The sequence below is a fragment of the Nannospalax galili genome, unplaced genomic scaffold (genome assembly GCF_000622305.1).
Source record: "Nannospalax galili isolate Female #2095 unplaced genomic scaffold, S.galili_v1.0 scaffold500, whole genome shotgun sequence".
Taxonomy (NCBI): Eukaryota; Metazoa; Chordata; class Mammalia; order Rodentia; family Spalacidae; genus Nannospalax; species Nannospalax galili.
Window position 1 is genome coordinate 348,080 of NW_008347292.1, and position 20,462 is coordinate 368,541.

General features: G+C 44.1%; 1 protein-coding gene across 1 annotated transcript in view; it reads right to left on the reverse strand.

Annotated features, from left to right (window-relative positions):
* Positions 1 to 1,340: 1,340 nt before the first annotated feature.
* Positions 1,341 to 20,462, reverse strand: part of Ptpn21 (protein tyrosine phosphatase non-receptor type 21) — a 79,801-nt gene continuing 60,679 nt past the window's right edge. The window contains exons 13-19 of the mRNA XM_017800810.2: positions 15,055 to 16,493; positions 9,056 to 9,193; positions 7,706 to 7,927; positions 5,449 to 5,577; positions 5,020 to 5,254; positions 4,066 to 4,226; positions 1,341 to 3,417 (exon numbers count right to left, since the gene is read on the reverse strand). Of these exons, the coding sequence (XP_017656299.1) occupies positions 3,289 to 3,417; positions 4,066 to 4,226; positions 5,020 to 5,254; positions 5,449 to 5,577; positions 7,706 to 7,927; positions 9,056 to 9,193; positions 15,055 to 16,493 (2,453 nt within the window). The 3' untranslated portion in view covers positions 1,341 to 3,288. The remainder of the gene's footprint in view (positions 3,418 to 4,065; positions 4,227 to 5,019; positions 5,255 to 5,448; positions 5,578 to 7,705; positions 7,928 to 9,055; positions 9,194 to 15,054; positions 16,494 to 20,462) is intronic.

A 20,462-nucleotide genomic window follows, 5' to 3' on the forward strand; every position in this document is an offset into this window, starting at 1 on the left:
ATGAGTGTATTGCCTGCATGTATGTAAGTACACCCTTGCTGTGCACTAGATTCTTGTTTCAGAAGAGGGTGTTGGATCCCCTGGAACTAGAATTACTGATGGTTGTTAGCCACCATGGGGGTGCTGGGTATCAAACCTCTGCAAGAGCAGTCAGTGCTCTTAACTGCTGAGCCATCTCCCCAGCCCCTAGATTCTTGTTTTTTAAAATAAAAAAATTTTGGCCAGGCGTGGTGGTGCACACCTTTAATCCCAGCACTTGGGAGGCAGAGTTCTCTGAGTTCTCTGAGTTCCAGGCCAGCTGGGATTACAGGGAGACCCTGTCTCAAAAAGACAAAAAAAAAAAAAAAAAAAATTTCATATGCTGTCCTCTTGCTGGGAGGTAAATTTTAAATTTATACCTATGAGTTTCTTTACAAAGTCTAATTTTAAAAATGATTTACTTCAAACACAGCTGCAAAAAAATGATTTGTAATAAATAGTAATTCCTGCTTTCCTATTCCATTTATTCATGCACACCTCAAATAATCCTGTTCTTAGAAAGCTTCAGTTGACCTCCAGATTATGCTATCTCTCATTGTACATGGCATTCTGCTTTCAGTTTTTCTTTCCACTGTGAACGTGAACATATCGGCCCATTTGAAACGACCCTGGCCATGCCACAATGTCGTCACCCTGTTCTACACCATGACTGTCCTTCTCACTAGACGTCTCTTTTTCGGAAGTTTCTAAGGAAACAGCTCAGTGTCTGTTTTAGTGTCCTTGTTTTTGTTTTGTATTGTTTTGTTTGACAGTGCCTCCTTGTAGCCCCAGCTGCTCTAGAACTGGTTATGTAGACCAGGCTGGCCTTGATCTCAAAGAGATCCCCCGCCTCTCCCTCCCGAGTGCTGGGATTAAAGGTGTGGACCACCACATTCTACCAGTATCAGTTTAAACCCACCAAAAAAGTATTACACACTAAATTCTAGGACTTTTTGAATGCTTCACAGTAGATGTTCCAAAGGAAAATAATTACTACGAATAACATTCCAGATTATAGTCTAAAATGATACTTTCTAGGCTCAAAACAACTAGAAAATCTCAACAAAAGCCATCAATCAGGAAAACTGATTCCAGAAATACTAAAGTTGACTGGTAGAAACACTAGTTTATAACCTACTTTATGGAAATGTACATTTTGGTAATTTTGATATGAAATCAATACTATTAAGGAACTAAAAGACACTAAAATACATGAAGCACTGTATAACTTTGGCAGACAGTAACATTCTCAACTCAGGTATGGTAAACTTTAAAACCTCAATTTTCTATAGTTGGCTTTTGAAAATCACATTGTTCCAAAGTCCAATAATATAGTTATTTTTATTCAGAAATTCTTTCATATTTAGTAACTGTAATTAAAAGTTTAAAAGTACATGGCTTTTAGAAGTGATGTCAAACATGCAACATTTTAAGTGACAATATAATTCTGCCCTCTTAAGAAATTTACTTTTCAAATTATTGCAACAGGAAAACAAATATACCATATATTACTCTTTATTACAGTATGTTCTTATCAACGGGACATTTCAAAACGTTTAAGTCTGATAGGAAAACATTTTTAAACATCGTACCATTGAAAGAAAAAAGCTTCAGAAAGTCCTGTCCTTCATACGGCATGAGATGGGAAATATTGCCATACAAATCTCCTACCCCATCCTGGGGAGCTCTTTCTGAATATTTTCACAGGGGTCTACTATACTTTAAAAGAGAAGTTTAAAAACAATTTTGCATTTAGAATTACTATCCTGTTCCTGAGTGACAAGTGTATAAACTTTCACTCTTCACTCACCCACATCTGAACTTTCCCCAAAGTGGTTGGTTTCTGAGTAACTCAAGAGTCGGACTGGCACACAGCACACAGAAGTCTTGTCTTGTGGGAATCAGAATGATGGTGGAACACTATTTGGGGAGCTCACCCTGCTAGACATGACTTTCTGGAAGGTCTCCATTGTGAAGAAAAAGCCTCAGAAGGGGAAAGGAGACCTTAGCTAAATTTCTGGTGGCCCCACAATGTTCGGCTATGGTTTAGGGAAAAGAGGTGAACTTGTTAACTATTTCCCTCCTTTCAATCTAAAGAAAATAAAGCCTCTCCAAGGTTTCTTTAATGATAATATAAACCTGAATTTATTTGTGAAAAAAAACACAGGTCCAGATGGGAGAACTTTGGAAAAACAAGTAAGTCTGTGACAAAGACTGACTTCCCTGTCTTCCCTCTGGGGGAAGCCCCCTTTCTCCATCCCAGCTCTCAGGTGAGTTCAGATAATACTGCATTATGTAAAGACCAAGGCATTCCACACAACCACCACAGGCACGCACGCTCATCTTCCATCATCTCACGTACTCTTAGCTGTCCTCCTTGAAACAGTGTCCACTGTTACCATGTCCAATGAAAGCAACAGAGTAAACCCATTTTTAACAAAAAGTGCTTAAAACCATCCTCTACAATTGTTTTTTCTTCATTTTCAACTAATAAGATCAAACTCATTTATGCTTAGGAATAATACTGAAAAACAGTGAATCTCTGATTCTTAGATTTTAAATAATGTGCCTTCATTCCCAACTCTACATGAACTGACTCGGTATCTTAAGCTGAGCTCTCCTTTGGAAAATATAGAAGGTACAAATATATAGAATTTTCAGGATAAAAAATTTCTGAATATAAAAATGCTTTCTGTTTCAAAGTAACACTTTCAGATTCTCTTTGTAGTTTTGGGTGTGGTAAATAAACCATAAGTACCCAAATTTTTTTGTTGTTGTTGTTCCTTAAGTAACAAAAGATAATGTTTTTAAATACAAAGTTACACAAGAACCACTCAGTCTGTGGATCATCCTCACAAAAAGTTCAGTTTCTAGCTAAGAAAATCCCTAAATATTTAGTCATATAATTACATTATCAAAAAAACTAGCTTAAGATAGAAATCAATGCGCCTTAATGATTGCCAGAATTGCCCAGCACAGCTTCAGTAAAATAGAGAATTGTCTAGAATACAATCTCCAAAATGTGTGCAAGTACTGCAAATCAGGTCAGGGCAACGCCCTTGAAACCAGGTGAGTCCTCCTCCAGCCCTTCCCAGCCCTCAGCCTCATGCTTAGTGTGACTCCTTCAGTGCACGGCTCTTCATACTGCACCTCCTGTCTGATGAATCTCCACATGGAATAAACTGTCGGGGAGCAAGGACGAGTTGACAAGCATTTTTCAAGCTGTAAACACTTCACATGATTGGGTCCCCATAAGAAAGTGTGGGAGCTTTAAATGAGCCTGGAGCTTTTCAGAAACTGAATGAGAACTCTGTACACAAATGTGTACTGGCCAAGGGTCTGCACCAGCATCATTCTCTGTTGCCTCAGAATGTCCAGCACTCTAGGGATGTCCAGCACCTAGCAGAGAGAAACAGTGATGAGAACACACTCCTGTGGGAAACAGATTGTGCAAAGGCTGTTGCCCTCACAGAATCTGCTCTCAGATGGGCAATCTCGGTCTGCCTCAGCATCTCCTGTAGTAACCCATGATCTGATTTGTTGTAGCTGTCAGTGAAGTAGATGGGATTATATTGCCACATGGGGACCATCACAGAATGTCCAGAAGGATTATTTCTTCAACATTCCCTAGTGGTAGCTCATGACTTGTAAATCAGTTACATGCAAATCATATCTCACCAGATACCAATATTCAACAAAAACAGTGTGCTAGGCACTATCAGTATCTGGCTCAGCATTTCCCACACAGACCCCTGACCAGCACTAATCACCTTGAAGTGTTAATGGTATTACAGGAAAAACAAAGCACTGAGCTCATATTCAAAAAACAAAACAAAAACAGCTATATGTGTTGTATGACATTTCCATTTTAATTTCCCACTAGAGCTGAGAACCTCTAAGACAGCCTTTTACAAACAACATCTTATGGCCACCAGAGTCCCAGGAAATGTGCTCAGAAGGACCTTGTAGGCTCTTCTTTTATGTCCCTCTCCTTCCCAGCCCATAACCCTCAACAAAAAAGGTGGAGTTTAACATCAAAGTCATCACCTCATTGTGTTCCAGACAAGCAATCATGATCTCTGATAAAATGACAACACCAGTTCTTCCCACGCCAGCACTGCAGTGCACCAACAGTGGAGGGCTGGGGCTTCTGGGTTCACTTGTACTGTTTGTATGACGGCGAACAGACTGGATCTCTTCAAGGTACGCTGTGAATATCAATGGAATAGAAAAATACTTAGGGACAATGACGTAGCAAACCAACAACCTCCTTACCCACCTCCCCAGAAGCCTGCAGAGAATGAGCACTGGGCAGTGGGTACCAGAAGCATCCCAACGTGATTGTGGGGAATTCGGCACCTCAGCCAAAACTAGACAGAAAAGATGTGGGAGTCAGTTGTGGCATTGTAGCCATCTCTCTTAAAAGAACATCTTCATGGGCTGGCAAGATGACTCAGCTGGTAAGGCACTTGCTGCCAAGACTAACTAGGACCTACAGAGTGGAGAGACCCCATTTCTCCAAGTTGTCCTCTGACCTGCCTGCACAAATCCAACAACAAATTCATCTTCTGGTAACCTCTTCAAACACATTCTTTACATTTTTTGTGGTGAGGGTGGTATTTGAGACAGGGTCTCCCTGTAGCCCCAACTGGCCTGGAACTCACTATGTAGATCAGGCTAACCTCAAACTCAGAGATCCGCCTGCCTCTGCCTCCTGAGTGCTGGGACTAAAGGTGTGCGCCACCACAACCAGCTTCAAACACATTCTTAAACAAGTCCAAACTTATATGAGACAACAGAAATGAACTATTTCAAGAAACCTAAGACAAAGGAGGCTTTGTGGTGCCTTTAGTCCCAGCACTCTGGAGGCGGAGGCAGAAGCAGGCGGGTCGCTGAGTTCAAGGCCAGCCTGGTCTACATAGTGAGTTCCAGGCCTGCTGGGGCTACCGGTAGATCCTATCTCAAAAAAGAAAGAGGCTGTCCAAGAACAAAGACACTTACATAGAAAACCCTTTAGGTCTTCTGGACAGCCGTGCTCAGGCCAGTCTGTGTACTGGAGGTGCCAAACTGTCCTCTCCTGCCCAGTGAGAAGGTGCTTCATCTTTAAGCCTGTGGTGGCATAGCAGCCAGAGTCCGTGCGGAAGCGTGTTGTGATCTTAAACCTTCCATAGGTGACAGTATTGTGCCTTGAACCAAGTCTTGGCCAATACCTGAAGCTCTTCTCCCTGCCACCCTCCTGTTAAAGACAAGAACAGTTCAACAGCAGACCAAGACCCAGCGTGGGCATTCTTCACACCGACAGCATGCCTGACACACAAACCACAACCCCACCCTGCGTTCGTAATCCAACCCTGTGTTTTTCTCTGAAGGTGAGGACCCTATGAGATTCACCTTAACAGTCTTTGCAGGCTGAAAGGAATGCACACTTACCTCTTCTGCGGTCACCATTGCTATAATCGCAATTCCCTGCTCCCACACCATCTGCCAAAAGTCCTGGCAGGTGTTCTGTAATGGTCCCTGTGTGGCAATATAATCCCATTCAATTCCACTGACTGAGACCTAAAAAGTCAGAAAAGGTTAAAAACTTTGTATGTTTGTGTATGCGCACCCCTGTGTTCATGGGGGCACTAAAAATTGAACTGGATTAGTCAGCAAAATAAGGACAAAGTTATACCTTAACCTTTTCTTCATCAATAAAACTTCAACTGCTTACATCTTTACAAATATATGTACTGTAAGTTTATGACATCTGTGTGATTTAGGGCAATGGGCTCGCCTCTAAATTTCAGATTTTTGTTTACAAAATAAAACTAGTAGCTACTCTCATAGGGCTATAAGGACTGAGTCAGTACACATGGTGTCTGTCAACACATATGGTGTCTGGCACATAACAAGTACTGAGTAGGTAGCTTTGCTCTGATGGTAACACCAACACTGTAGTGCCCTAAATTTGCTCTGATGAAAATGCTGGAAAAAGTATTAACAAGTAAGTTAAAAACCAAGTCAATGTTGCATTTCTATGGGAAAAGAAATATCTTCCTCATTAAGATGGTCTCACTCTGAACTTGAGTCAAATTCACTCTCCATAATGCCAAGTTTCCACAGACAATGTAACGCCTTCCTGTATAAAATAACAAGCAGTCACTGGATTTACAGCCAGGGAACCTGGGCTAAATTTTGTTCCACCAATAACTGCTGCCAACAATTTTTTCCTAAGTGCCCAAGCCCTGTTATACACACCCTCTCTCTAAGCTACCAGCCCTCAGCCCTAGCTCTGCACACTGTCATTGGGCACCCTTTAAGCAATAGGCATGTAGGTAGGCACAGGTTATTCATAGGAGTTGGTTAAACAGATGTCCCTCAACTCTAGGTGTTGATGTGATCTGCTCAATTCTGAGATTCATATTCTTTCCACAACTCCTCAAGCTGAAGATTTTGAAACACCACTACAAAAAATTCCCAATGTCATTCAATTTTTTACCCATCCATTTATAAACGACTAGAAGAGGTATTCCAAAGAAATGCTTCATTTTTTAAAAATTTTATTATTTTTATTTTGTGTATGCGTGTATTGCCTGCATGTAGGTAAAGTGCATCCATGTCGTGCAATGCCTGCAGAGGTCAGAAGAGACTGTCGGATCCCCTGGGACTGGAGTTACGGACAGCTGTTAGCTGCCATGTGGGTGCTGGGATTCGAACCCAGGTCTTCTGCAAGAACAACCAGTGTTCCTAACCAAGGAGCCATCTCGCCAGTCCCAAAATGCTTGATTTTTAAATACACAATATCCATATAATCAGCAAGGCAGTAAATGCACTGATTCTTTAAACCATTAAGGGGCGCACAGAGATTGCCAGGTCTGACCTCAGGGGTCAGACTGCTCTCCTAGCAAATATAACCTGCAAGCTTAAGAAATGTTGGGAAGAAAAACCTACCCTGCCTGGAGACGCTCATCCACTTGCTATCAAGATATTTCTCCTTTCAAAGAATCACATCTAGCCAGCATGAATGAAGTTACAATGATGGAAACCTGCTTTCTATGCCACCCGCTGTGAATCAGCACTCTCTCTATTTCAGTGTCACATCACCCCCATTAGATAGTGTGATACTATTTCCAGGAAAAGGTGCTTCCTTGAACAACATAATGTTAAAATAATCACAGAAAGAACAGGTAGCATCTGCCTAAGTAAAAGCTTGTGTGAACACCCGCAGGATTGCAGACATGGAGCTGGGGTGGAAGCTCAGCAGTGTCTGCCAGCATAAGAACCTGCGTTTTGATCCCCAGTGCTAGGAAAGGGGGAGAAATAAATACAAACCTGGCACATTCGTGACCTAAAGCACACACAGGTGTAGGTGATAAGTTAAAACTAGTGATGCACCAGCTCCTGTGAGAATTTATGAGCTCAAACATCTTCAGACTTAGGACCGAGTTCTAAAGGCAGACAAATGAAGTACCCTCTGAGCCCTGGTAACAATATCTGGGGCAGGGTGGTCCCTGGCATAGAGAAGGTGGACGAGACTTGGCTGTGTCTGACAAACTTCTTATCTATCACTGCTGTAGCTTATAACATGATCGTCACAATGGCTCAAAGCAGGGATGGTTTTAGAATAGAGACCCAAATACACTTCTATTTGTAAGACTCAACCCCAAGTATGTGTGCTGCGGGTTACCCCAGCTGTTCCTCTCACCTTAATGTGTGATGCATTGATGTATCCAGTATTGTTCTCTTTGGTTGGGACCAACTCTACTCTTACATCATCATAGGGAAGCACATCTTGGAACCGATTTCTTTCTGCATTTTCAGGGAGGCGAGCAGTTGAGCACTCCCCATCAACTAGCCGTTTCTTAAGAATTCTTTCATATTCTGTGAAGACCATTCCTTGCTCTAACCGCTGTTCCAGGATTTTACACTGTAAAATAGAGAAAATGGGTGTGAGAAAATGGATGCAGCTGCATGTCGCAGCTATATTTTAAGATATATTTTGGGGGCTGAAGAGATGGCTCAGCAGTTAAGAGCACTGACTGCTCTTGCAGAGGACCCGGGTTCAATTCCCAGCACCCACATGGCGGCTACGAGCCATCCTTAAGTCCAGTTCCAGGGGAATCCAAAGCCCTCTTCTGACCTCTGGGGCATTGCACAACACAGGTGCAAAAAAAAGATATTTTGAGCCGGGCATGGTGACGCACGCCTGTAGTCCCAGCACTTGGGAGGCAGAGACAGGTGGATCTCTGTGAGTACAAGGCCAGCCTGGTCTACATAGTGAGTTCCAGGACAGCTGGGGCTACAGGGAGACCCTGCTTCAAAAAGACAAAAAAAAATGATATTTTGAAATCTTGTTTTCTGCTTCAAAGTCTAACATATCAATATTGAAAATTCTATATAAAACCAAACCTAAATGTTTACAAGTCATAAAAATAAAAACAAAAGACATAATCTTGTTAGCAAGACATACTGCAAAATTATGTCTGAAGTTGAAAGCTGGCTTAAATTTGTTAAATCTTTTTTTCTCTAAACCTGTGGTCAATTTAGTGGCCCAGAAGAGACAGAATTCTCCTGGAGAACAACAAGTCCTAGAGCAGGGCAAGCAGTCCACCTGCCGAGCAAATGCCCGACTCATGACAGATGATATGAAGGCACCAAAGGCTGTAAGCACTGAGCGCCACCGCCACATGCAGCTCAAGACAACGCATATGGAGGTTGGAAATTCAGTAGCTGAGCTAAATCTGGAATAGAATGAAAGCAAAGTCTGCATTCTTTCCTGTGTGTTCCCATAGACATGGAGAGTTATTACTTTGAGGAAATCAAAAATCAAGAACATTCAGAAACAAAATAATCAGTACTGGAGCTTGAAATGATCCGTTAAGACATTAAGCTAGACATTTGCTCTGGCTGTGGCCCAGATGGTAAGATTCCTTAATATTCATTTATGACTACCACTAAATTATGCCAGAAAACCCACCAGAATTTCAGGAGGGCCCTTTGGCATTGCCTACATGATTGCCCCTGGAAAGCAGACCGGCACGCCGCACACACTCACCCTTTCATCATTCGTGGCTCTGGTGGAGACTTCCTTTCCTTCATCAGGCAGGGGCAGCCGAGACAGGGACAATCCATTGAGGGCAGCCAGCTTAAGTGGACCAATTTTTTTTGCATCTACTCGAGTCTTTTTCATTCCCTGTGGAAAATATTTACATGCACACAGAAACTATACCCGGAGACAATCCTTTCAAAAGAAATGGGCTATGTACGGAGCAAAGGGAGTGTTCCCTGCAGCAACCACAGGAGATTCCACAACTCCCCACACCATCGGCCCAGCAAACAGGAAGAAGACATTCCTTTCAAGGCCAATGCTCTGATAAGTCCTCCAGATAGAAGGCTTTGAAACCCAATTGGTTACAATACTCTGTTGCAATGAAAGGTGAGGCTGTAGGCAGGCAGCGTTTTCAGGAACACCCCAATTTCAAAATGTCAGAAAGTATCAGCTGTAGTCCACATGTGGGCACCCAGGCACACACAGACAGACAGACAGACAGACACACACACACACACACACACACTCACTCACTCGGTGCAACAAACCTTTATTTTCTTTTTATTTATTCTTTCCTTCCTTTGAAACAGTCTTACTATGCAGCCCTGGATGGCTGTAACTTGCTACGTAGACCAGGCTGATCTTGAACTCAGAGATCCACCTGCCTCTGCCTCCCTAGTGCTGGAATTAAAGATGTGGCCCACCATGGCTGGCAGCCTTTAATATTTTTAAATTTTTAAATCATTCTGAAAAAAAATGCAATGTATCTGCCTGCCTGTATTCCTCTCTGCATTCTATTGAGAAACATGTGGCCTGGGCTGGATCACTGCACTTCTCTGAATGCCCACATTTTTTAATGTGTATGAGTGTTTTATCTGCAAGTATATAAGGCCATGGAAGGCCTTAGAGGGCACTGGATCCCTTGAAACTAGAGTTACAATAGTTGTTAGGCACCGTGTGGGTGCTGGGACCATGGGAACAGAACCCTGGTCATCTGTAAGAGCAGCCAGTGCTCTTAACCACTGAACCATCTCTTCAGCCCCAGTTTCATTGTTGTCTTTAAGACAGGGTCTCCCTGTAGGCCCAGTTGACCTGGAACTCACATTTTTAAAAGAGGAAATAAAATGTAGCTGAACTCTATCAGAAAGACAGGTGTAAGAAGCATGGACAGTATGCTGTCTTGTGAAAACAGATGCGTGTCAAGTTTTTAGCCTGTGATTTTCCTCTCTACAGCAAGCAAGCATAAGAACATGCTCCTTGGACACGCTATACTTCCCTGGAAGCCACAGAATTATAATGAGGGTAGTCCCAATATTCAAAGAAATGGTTTTCTCTGTTCTGTCTTATAAAGGAAATCAGCTTTAGTTCTATCAGCCTAAAAAGCCCATAAAACACCAGGATCAAAAATCACAAAGCGGAAACATGGTGAGGGAAAGTGTTAAAAGATTACAGCTATATTGGAGAATATCACTGATGCATAACTCAAAAGTTAACTAGAATAATTTTGTGTGTGCATGTGTGTACAGAAATACAGATGCTCATGTGAGCATATGTGGAGGCCTGAAAGGGTGTCAGGTGTCCTCTGTCATTCTCCGTCTTGGTCCCTTGAGACATGGTCTCTCAGTAACCCTGAGGCTTACTATTCTGGCCAATCTAACTGGCCAGCAAGGCTCTGGGATCTACATACCTCCAGCATCCAGTGCTGGGGTTACAGGTACCCATGCCATGCCTGGCCTCTACATGGGAGTTGGGGATTTGAATCCAGGTCCTCTTGATTGCACAGCAAGCACTTTTATCCACTGAGCCATCTCCCCAGCCCCTAGAATAATTTTTAATTTCATAATTCATATTTGGTTATGAGCTTCCCACATAATACAATCCAGACTTAGAATGGATAAAATTCCAGGTAAAAGCCCAGCCTGTAATTAACTAACATCTTTCAGGTAAGTCATTTTTACCCTCTAAGCCTTGTCTAAACAGAAAAATAGAAAGGGAAAGAGACACACAACACAAACAGACACAAAGACTGAAAGGTCCTTTGGCTAAATTGCACTGACTCTAGCCATGCAGAGAGCAGTAGTGTGCTGACAGCGCTTAACAGCCAGCTGCCAGAGGGAAGGTTCTGATCCTCACCGGCCAATTTCATTGATGCAGATGCTCTCAATCAAAGCCACTTCCAAAATTTTTTTTTTTGAACAGACACACATCTTGTTTTTTTTTTTAATGTGTATGCGTGTATTGCCTGCATGTAGGTAGGTGCACCCGCGTCGTGCAATGCCCACGGAGGTCAAAAGAGGCTGTCACATCCCAAAATTCTTAAAGGACTCATCTGACACAAAAATGCCCTGCACTGACACACTACATAAAGGTGATTGGCTTTAAGATCAGTTCAAAACAAGCTGTGATTATGCCTTGGAGAACAAGTCAATGGTGTTCAATGCAGAAGCACAGTGGCTTCTTAGGTGAGAACCACTGCAGGTTATGTAGATGTCTGAGCATCCAAACCAGTCTGCCTTTGAGATAACAATCAGTCCCAGAGGTGGAGACTATGGGTGGGGAGTTATAAAGTGCTCCTCCTCGGCTGCAATTTATTCACTAATGAAGCTAAAGTTCTCAAACTTTAACTCAGGTTCCTACACTTGTTTGTTGAACAATTACAAGAGGATAATGTCCTGCTAGCATGAAGGGGTCAGAGCTCTGAGCTGGGGGTTGGCCTCTTCAACTCCTGGGAAGTTAGAAGTTAAAGGTATGAGGCAACGTCACAGTAACAAGTTAATATTGACTAAGCATTTTTGATGTTTTGGAAGTATATTAGTCCCCCAGCATCTCTCAGGGTCATCTCATTTACAAATGAGAAAACTAGGTCACAGAGAAACTAAATAGCTTGCCCAAGGTCATATAGTTTCCTGCCACTTTTATAAAGGAATCAGTATCTCAACAAAATTAACCCTTCGTTGACATTCCTTATGTCAAAGCACACACTTCAGAAAGCAGATTTTCATAATGCTGACAAGGGGACAGAGAAGAGATGGTACTAGATTATGGAGGTGGAAGGTGGGGTCTGAGGCATGTACTAATAAATGGTAGGCCCTACATTAAGAGCCAAGGCTAAAGAGTCTTCATTGTATCTTTCCCTCTTGACCACAGTACCATACACATTCTTGGAGTAAGCAAAATCCCTAAGCAAAAAGAAGGGTCAAAAGCATGACCCAATTATACAATTTTACTAATAACTCTTAAAAAGTTAATGAGAGGTGGGCATTGGTGACACACACCTTTAATCCCAGCACTTGGGAAGCAGAGGCAGATGGATCTCTGTTTACATAGTGAGTTCCAAGTAAGCTGAGGCTACAAGGAGGCTGTCTCAAACCCACAACAAAACAAAACAGTTAATGAGAGAGAAATGTTGTGCTTTAAGAGATCCAAATTGGGGCTAGAGAGGTGAATCAGTGGTTATAAGCACTGGATGCTCTTGCAGAGGACCCAGGTTCGGTTCCCAGCACTCATATGGCAACTAACAAACGCCCATAATTCCAGTTCCAGGTGATCCAATGCCCACTTCTGGCTTCCATAGGCATTATATGCATGGGCGCACTTACATACAAGCAGACAAAACACTCAGACACATAAAGTAAAAATAAATTTTAAAACTTTAACAAAACAGAGGACCAAATTGATCAAAGTCCTCAGAGTAAGCTGAACCTGCCAGGCCCTATTCAAAATATACTAAATTTCTTTAACCTTAATTCACATTAGGACATGTTTTTGTTGAATAATTACAGAAGCTAATGGCAATCCATGCTAACCATGAATAGGTCAGATGGTTTACAAGAGAGTTGACCTCCTCAGCTCCTGGGAAGTTAGCAAATTAAACTGGGCTGTACTAAAGTATCATTTTGAGTACTTGGATTACACACAAAAACAGTGAGCAGGGGCTGGAGAGATGGCTCAGCGGTAAGGAGCGCTGACTGCTCTTGCAGAGGACCCGGGTTCAATTCCCAGCACCCACATGGCGGCTACGAACCATCCTTAATTCCAGTTCCAGGGAAATCTGAAGCCCTGTTCTGACCTCTGTAGCACTACATGACACGGGTGCACTTGTATACATGCAGGCAATACACTCATAGGCATAAAATAAAAAAAAAATTTTTTTTTTAAGTGAGCAGTTCTTACTGCAGTGTCATGGAAGACTCCATCCAGCTGGCTTGGGAACTCAGGTAGTTGCTATGGAAACCCACTCACAGTCTCCATTAATATTGCTCAACCTCTCCCTTTAACCATGAGCCACCTGAGGCACTGCTCTTTACAATTCAGATAGGTAAGATTGTATGTATACTCAGGAAAAACTAAAAATAAATTTAAAATCCTATCCTTCAGTTGTTTAAAAACACACTTAAATCCATGCCCTTTTGTAAACTGCTTTGCCTATGTGTTCTGATCTATTTCAAAAGCAGTATAATCAGTGAGTGTTCACAGCCTGCCAGGTTGCTTATAGTTAGCTCTTTGAGGACCTCAAACATTGGGTCAGAAGCATGCGTGCAATAGGCCCTCAGTCTTCTAGTATATTCTCACAGGGATTGGGGAGGAGAGTCCTTGATGCCAGGACAGTGGGAGACAAATGGATGTACTCTTCACTTTCGGCATGGCTCCAGTGCAGGGCCTAGGGAGAGGAGGTGAGGAGCTACACGCCTAAGCAATGGCTACATGACTTAGACTAGACACACTTCATAACAGAACCACAAACACTTCATCAAAGGCTAAGAACTCAAAAGAGTCCAGTGCAAAGCATACCCAGGCTTCAGCAATCACTACTTGATAAAATTCCAAACAGAGTACCTTGATGCACAGCACAGTAGAAGAGAACAGTTATTATAAAGATAAATCAGTTGAAAATTCCAGGTCAGTCATTCACTAGTCGTATGACCTTAGAAAAGTTACTTAATATGTCAGAGTCCAATTCTTTATCTGTGAAGTAGGCATAACAACAGGCTTCTTACAAACTGAGCACAGCAAAGATGAAGTGTTGTCACATAGTAAACACTCTAAGAAGGGTGGCTACAGAAAACAGTTAGGCTCTTTGACATTTTGTTCCAAATAGGTAAGATGTGCCTCTCCATATTTATGTGCTGTACTGAGTAGGAGCTGCTACTTCTACAAGGGATTTCCACTGACTTCTCAGTTTACTTATCCATTCTTTAAAGGATGCCTGCAGCTATAGGGTCTTTTGTTTCAACAAGGTGCTACCTTCCAGATCCCAGAATCACTCTCCAGTTCTCAGAGGTCATGGCAGAGACAGTCAAGCTATAACCACAGGCTCGAGCCTTGAGAACTACATAAAGACTTAGAAACACCCTTCAGGGCCTCTCATTTGAGAAACTGAACAAAGACAGTCCTGGCGTGCCTTATCACCCAATAGTATTTGAAACCAGTGGTTAGCAGAGCAATCTTGTCTCAAGTCATAAAATCATCTCCTTTTCCCTAGCACATTTCCAAGACATTAATCCCCTCCCCTCAAACTACCTGAGTCTCCAAGCCAGCTGGATGGGGCCTTCCATGACACTGCACCATCCTGTTCCATAGGCCTTTACACTGGATCCAACTTATCACTTCTAGCAAAACCACTAAAACTCTCAGCAGTCCACATTATTTCCATGTCAAAAATAAGGCAAAAAACAAAGTAATGGCAGGTCGTGGTGGCACAAACCTTTACCAGCACTCGGGAGGCAGAGGCAGGCGGATCTCTGTGAATTCAAGCCTAGCCTGGTCTACATAGTAAGTTCCAGGACAGCTGGGACTACAGGGAGACCCTGTCTCAAAAAGACAAAACAAAACAAAACAAAACAAAACAAAACAATGATGGGTGGAGGTGGAAAGTTAAAAGAACAAGTAAAAAGCTGAGAATCATCAGTACTACATGAAAGTAGATGAGACAGACTAAACATTGAAAAGACAGGTTAGGGGCCTCTCTCCACATCCAAGATACCTCTGCTCCTGGGCCAGCTTACCCCCAGTGGCGGAAGTCCTTCCACGATGTTCTTCTTCCCAGAGAGGAGATCTGACACTGGCCTTTTCTTGAGAGAATCCCTCCTAGCTCGATACCTCCCTGAGGTTGTGAGGTCAGACTCTGACATGGAGGGGGTCAGCAGCCCATCTCTTCGGGGCCGCTGGGGCTCTACTATGTGGACAGGGCTGATGTCCCTTGCCCTCTTATCAGGTTCTGGGATATGGGACTTGGGCTCAAGAATATGCAGAGGGCCAGGAACTGGAGTGACCGAAGCACAGGTGTAGTTCAGCTGTGGCTCCTGGCAGTAAGTGGTTGTCAGGCAGGCCTCAGTCCCAACTGAGAGGGCCCGTGCTCTGCTGTCCTCTTCAAAGTCCTCTTCCTCCTCACTGCTGTGTATCAGCATGGTGGCATCAGAAAGAGACTTCTTGTGGCCGTATCTGCCACTTTCCTGCTCTTCAGTCTCCTCCTGCTTTGTTCTGTCAGAGAAGACACTGGACTGGGAGCTTGCCGAGAGAGCTCGTGGGGCCACATCTGCTGCTGAAGCTGACATGGTCCTCTCCTTGAGCCTCAGGCCTTCAAAACTGTGTGTGAGCCCCGCAATCTCAATGCTATTCCTCTTCTGCAGGTGGGCATGCCGGGCCACTGTGAGGGGCTCGCTGACCTCCTGCAGAGAGTGGGCCACTGGCAGGCTGTCCTCCTGGAAGGTCTGCACTGAGTGGTGGACGCGCCTGGTGATGAGATCTGGGTTGCTGCTGCTGATGTAGAGGTGGCGGGACAGGTCTGGAGTACTGTTGGCAGGCCTTGGATATGGATACGGTGGAGGTGGTCGGTACACCTGGGTTCTCATGATGTTTGGAGCTGGGTAGTCCTGGGCCTGGAGCTGCACATTTGTCAGCTCAGGCACACTGACTGCACCTACCACAGGCCGCCTCTCAGCAGGGTAAGGGTATGGAGACTGGCTGTGGAAGCTGTAGTTCAAGTTAAATGGGTAATGGGCTGACTGGGGAGAGGCAAGATGTGCATGCTCCCTAATTTCAGGCTGGCTATAGACCAGGGCATCGGGCCTGCTGTATGCATACGAATTGCCAATGTTGAGATTCCGCAGCGAGTGGCTGTGCCGTTCGGCATGCACCATGCCCCTGTTGAGCTGCTTCATCACAGTCTCATAGTCTGGAGTCGGACGGTAAGATGGGGGGATCAGGGCACTGTGCCGATGGGATGGGATGTAGTCAGGTCTCATGACATCACTTCCGGTAATACTTGGGTTGGAGGACATAGGAGAAGGCTGCAAGTAGGGCTGGGGGTTAGTTAAGGAGTTTGTACTGTGTGCACTGTAGACACTGCCGTTGCGGATGCGCCCACTGAGGTCAATCTGAGTTCTATCCAAACTTGTCTGGGAGTGACAATAGAATCCATTCTGGTTAGGCACAAAGAGGTTATCTGAAGGGAAAAAAAGTTTTAGAATGAGAGTTTGAAAATGTTGTTAAGTTGGACTTGTTACTCCAGCCACATACTGAGATAGGCCCTGACCCTGGAAAACATGTTCTACAGAACTCTTACAAATTCCTGCTTAAAATGACATTGCTTCACCCACACTAAGTGGCCCTGGGAGCCTCAGTTTCCTCATCCATAGGATGAGTCTCCTGCTTAAAAGGAGGTGCTCTGGATCTGACACACATCTAAGCCAACACTGAAACTGTATCACAAAATAAAAGTGGTGCCACATACACGAAACAGACTTTCTGAAACACTGTGGAACTCAAAAAGGAGATATTGCTCAAGGCACTGGGCCACTAAGCTTTCTCTCCCTGAGTAAGATATAGTCCTGCTGATGCTGAGCTAGTTTGAGTACCAACTATCTTGAAACATTTCTTTAACTGGAAGCTTAGATTGTTTGAAAAGATTTTTGCATAATGAAGAAAAATCTCACTGTAAAAGTACTATTGTAGCAGGGTTTTCTTGGTCTAGCAGAGGGTCACCGGTAGATGTAACCCCACCAGAGGCCCAGAAGCCAAGAAGAGCCAGGTTAAGATCACTGCAGCTGCCTCCTGCCAGGGCCCCAGGTTCTAAAAACCTGGACACAAGGCTAGAGACTCAGGCCAACTAATCTTATAGTGCTGGGTGTGTATTAGAAGGATCCATCTTTCTTCCACTCAATCTGTAGCTCCCTTGAATTGTTTTGTAATGAGCATGATTCCCAACAGTTTAAAAACAATAGCAGTTGTCGGGAGCCATGCTTGATATAAGCATTGGAAATAAGTAGAGTGCCACTTTAAGAGCTTTTGAGCTCTCTGCTTCAGCAGTCTGAGCCAAGAGGCTGTGCCGCCATGATTAATTAGGTCTCCTAGAAACTTAGTTTTGGTTCAGTCTTCGGGGCACTGGAGTTGGTGAGGTAATGCAGCAACGTGCTGTATCCATAGTTACTTTCTGTTAGTAAAATATCCATGGTGATTCCTGGGCGATTCCTTGGTTACCCCAAATCTGATTCCTATATAAGATCTGTGTTCCTCACAACAAAGAGCTTCCTGTGATCACTCACCTACCTGTAAGACTCTTCCTTCGAATAAATTCATCGCATAACTTTAAGACTTTTGTCTTAGTTTCTTTCTTGTTGAAGACCCAAGCCTGGTGGGCTTAGGGGCGTTGGACAAACGGCACCCCACATTGGGCGCCATTTGAAACTAAGTTTCTAGGAGACCTAATTAATCATGGCGGCACAGCCTATCGGCTCAGACGGCTGAAGCAGAGAGCTCAAAAGCTCTTAAAGTGGCACTCTACTTATTTCCAATGCTTCTGTCAAGCATGGCTCCCGACAAGCAGTCACCTTCAATCCCAGTGCTTGGGAGGCAGAGGCAGGCAGATCTCTGTGAGTTCAAGGACAGCTTGGACTACATAGCAAGTTCTAGGCCAGCTGGGGCTACAGGGAGATCCTGTCTCAAAAAGACCAAAAAGAACAAACAACAACAATAAATAAAAGCAGTCAGTCCTCTACAGAACAGTTTCTTTTGAAAACTATTGTTTGTATACTTCAAAAACTCCATGGTGGTGTAACATCTGATTATGCACTGGGTGACACACAGCTCTGAAGACACCACTCAAGGCCACTCTACTCTTCTCGCTGCACACTGCTTCCCCTCACTGCACTTCTGTCTGCAGGATGCGCCACCATTGCTAAGCTCTCGATCCCTTTTGTCAGTTAATAAACCTCAGTCCCTCACTAGTCTAGTCCAGTGTTGACACCTGCCTAACTGGTGTCTCCAGGCTTCTCTCTGCATCCCTCAATCATCCAATCACCCACTGGCCTGTTATGTCAGTAAAGGTCGATACTATGAGTAGAAGGGGGAAAAATATGACAGGAATACAGGCAAGTAAAAGGTCGATACAACCATCACTATACATTAAGGTCAGAGAAGCAGTAAGATTACAGGAGTCCGTAAGAGGAAAGGATCACTTGCAGCTGATATAAGGAAATGAAGATTAAGCCAGAAGATGAGGCAATCAAAGGGCCTTGTGGGGAAGGCAGAAAGGGTTCAGCTTCCATGGGTAGCCAGGTCTCTCTTCCTCTAAAAGCATGTAGAACTGTACTTTATCTCTTAGAGCCAGGCACATATGTGTGGCTAGTAACAGTCAAGAGGAGGTGAGCAGAAGGCCAAGCCGGTTTCTGAGGGCTCTCGCTGCACTTCACCCCAGCCTCAGTACCCTGACCTACAACATTCCAGATGGAAAAGGCTCTTCTAGTCCAAGCTCCTGAGGCAGGCTGACATGGAACAGAGCACACGTACCAGGGCCCAGTGCACAGGGAATTTGATCGAGAAGAAAAAACACTAAGAATTTAGAATGTTGCTAGCACAGCAGAATCCAAACAGGACGGTGCTTGGTTAAGGGTGTATGGGTGGTAGGGCAGAGGGGCAAAGCTAGGTTCTACTCCTAGAGAGCAAGCTAGAGAGAAGCAAACAGAAAGCCAGATCAGATGGGCATGCTAAGGGGATTCTGAGAACCACATGGACATGGGAAAGAGATCCTGCAGTCAGGAAGTTAGCTGGCAGCTGTGTATCAGATGAGCCAGGGAGAGTGGAGACTGAAGATCCAGCTCATAGGATGCAACAGTTAAGGGGAAGCACTAAAGGTGAGGGGTTATGGATATTTAACTGACTAGGTAAAAGAAAAAGCTTGGAATCCACATAATCATGAGCATGCTTCATCACAATGGGTAAAGCAGGATAATGCAATGAGCTCAAATTTAATATTTAATTTCCAGCAAGCCCTCATAGTTGACACCAGTTTCTGAGTCCCTGCTTACCACTAACCACAAAGACCCTCCCACACAGGGTCCTTTCAGCTCTTATAACTTGTCTGGTGGTAGGAAATGGGGCATAGGTAGAACACAGGAGTGACAACAGGGTGGGAAATGATGATATGAGTCACGCTTATAGAAACTAAATGTGGAGGAACTGCCATGAAGTCCCCAACAGGAAGGAGGAAGGTTGAAGACAGGCCATCATGATACCACATAATACTGACAGGAAGAGGGTGAGCTGCTCATCGGGAAGGTGGTGCTTGACTGACAGTGAGAAGGACCTGTGGGTGCTGGGAAGCCCTGAGAGGGGGGACTAAGGGGAAACCAACAAGTTGGAGCACAGGGACATCACTCTTATAAGGAAGATAGTCAAAAAGGAAAAATAAAAAACACAACCCATTATTGGAAAAGAGGAGAGCAAAAAATACTAGGATCATCAAACTGAGGAAGGAGACTATTAGCATGGTGACAGAAGACGAAGAGCCTTGTCCTCAGGACTGGAGAGACTGGGTGCAAGTACAGATGGGCATGTGCAAAGAGTAGAGGATAGTCATCCAGCACTCCCCGGAGGACATGGGAATACGCTGCCCAGGATCCACTCCCCACCGCCTCCCTCACTGTGCGGACATTCTCAACTTTACACTAAGGCCAACAAAAGCAGCACAGCCACAATCTGCCTGCTTTCTGTCCCTTCAAACCTCGCTCCCCATGAATTCCCTATGTGAGAGGGCAATGGAGCCGCTACTATCCAAACAGGGCACTCACTATCTCCTCCTCCTCCAACCGTATCAGGGCACTCACTATCTCCCCAAGCCACAGCAGTGGTCCCAGTCCCAGGCCTTCCTCTAACTGTTGAAATTCAGCCAGCTCTCAATATCCAGAAAGTTCTTAATGCCCCCGACAAGATGAACGGCACACCAACTACAAGCTTTCTGGGAAAACAATTGTGTTCTTTTTGTGTTCAACTTTCGAGAATTTGGCTCATTTGTATGATTAGAGTCCAAGCTGCCAAAGATATGAACTACCCATCTGTATCAACCTCTCTGGCCTTCAGTAAAGCCAGATACAGCGTACAGAGCACATATTAAATGAATGCTCAAGATTCAGCTTCG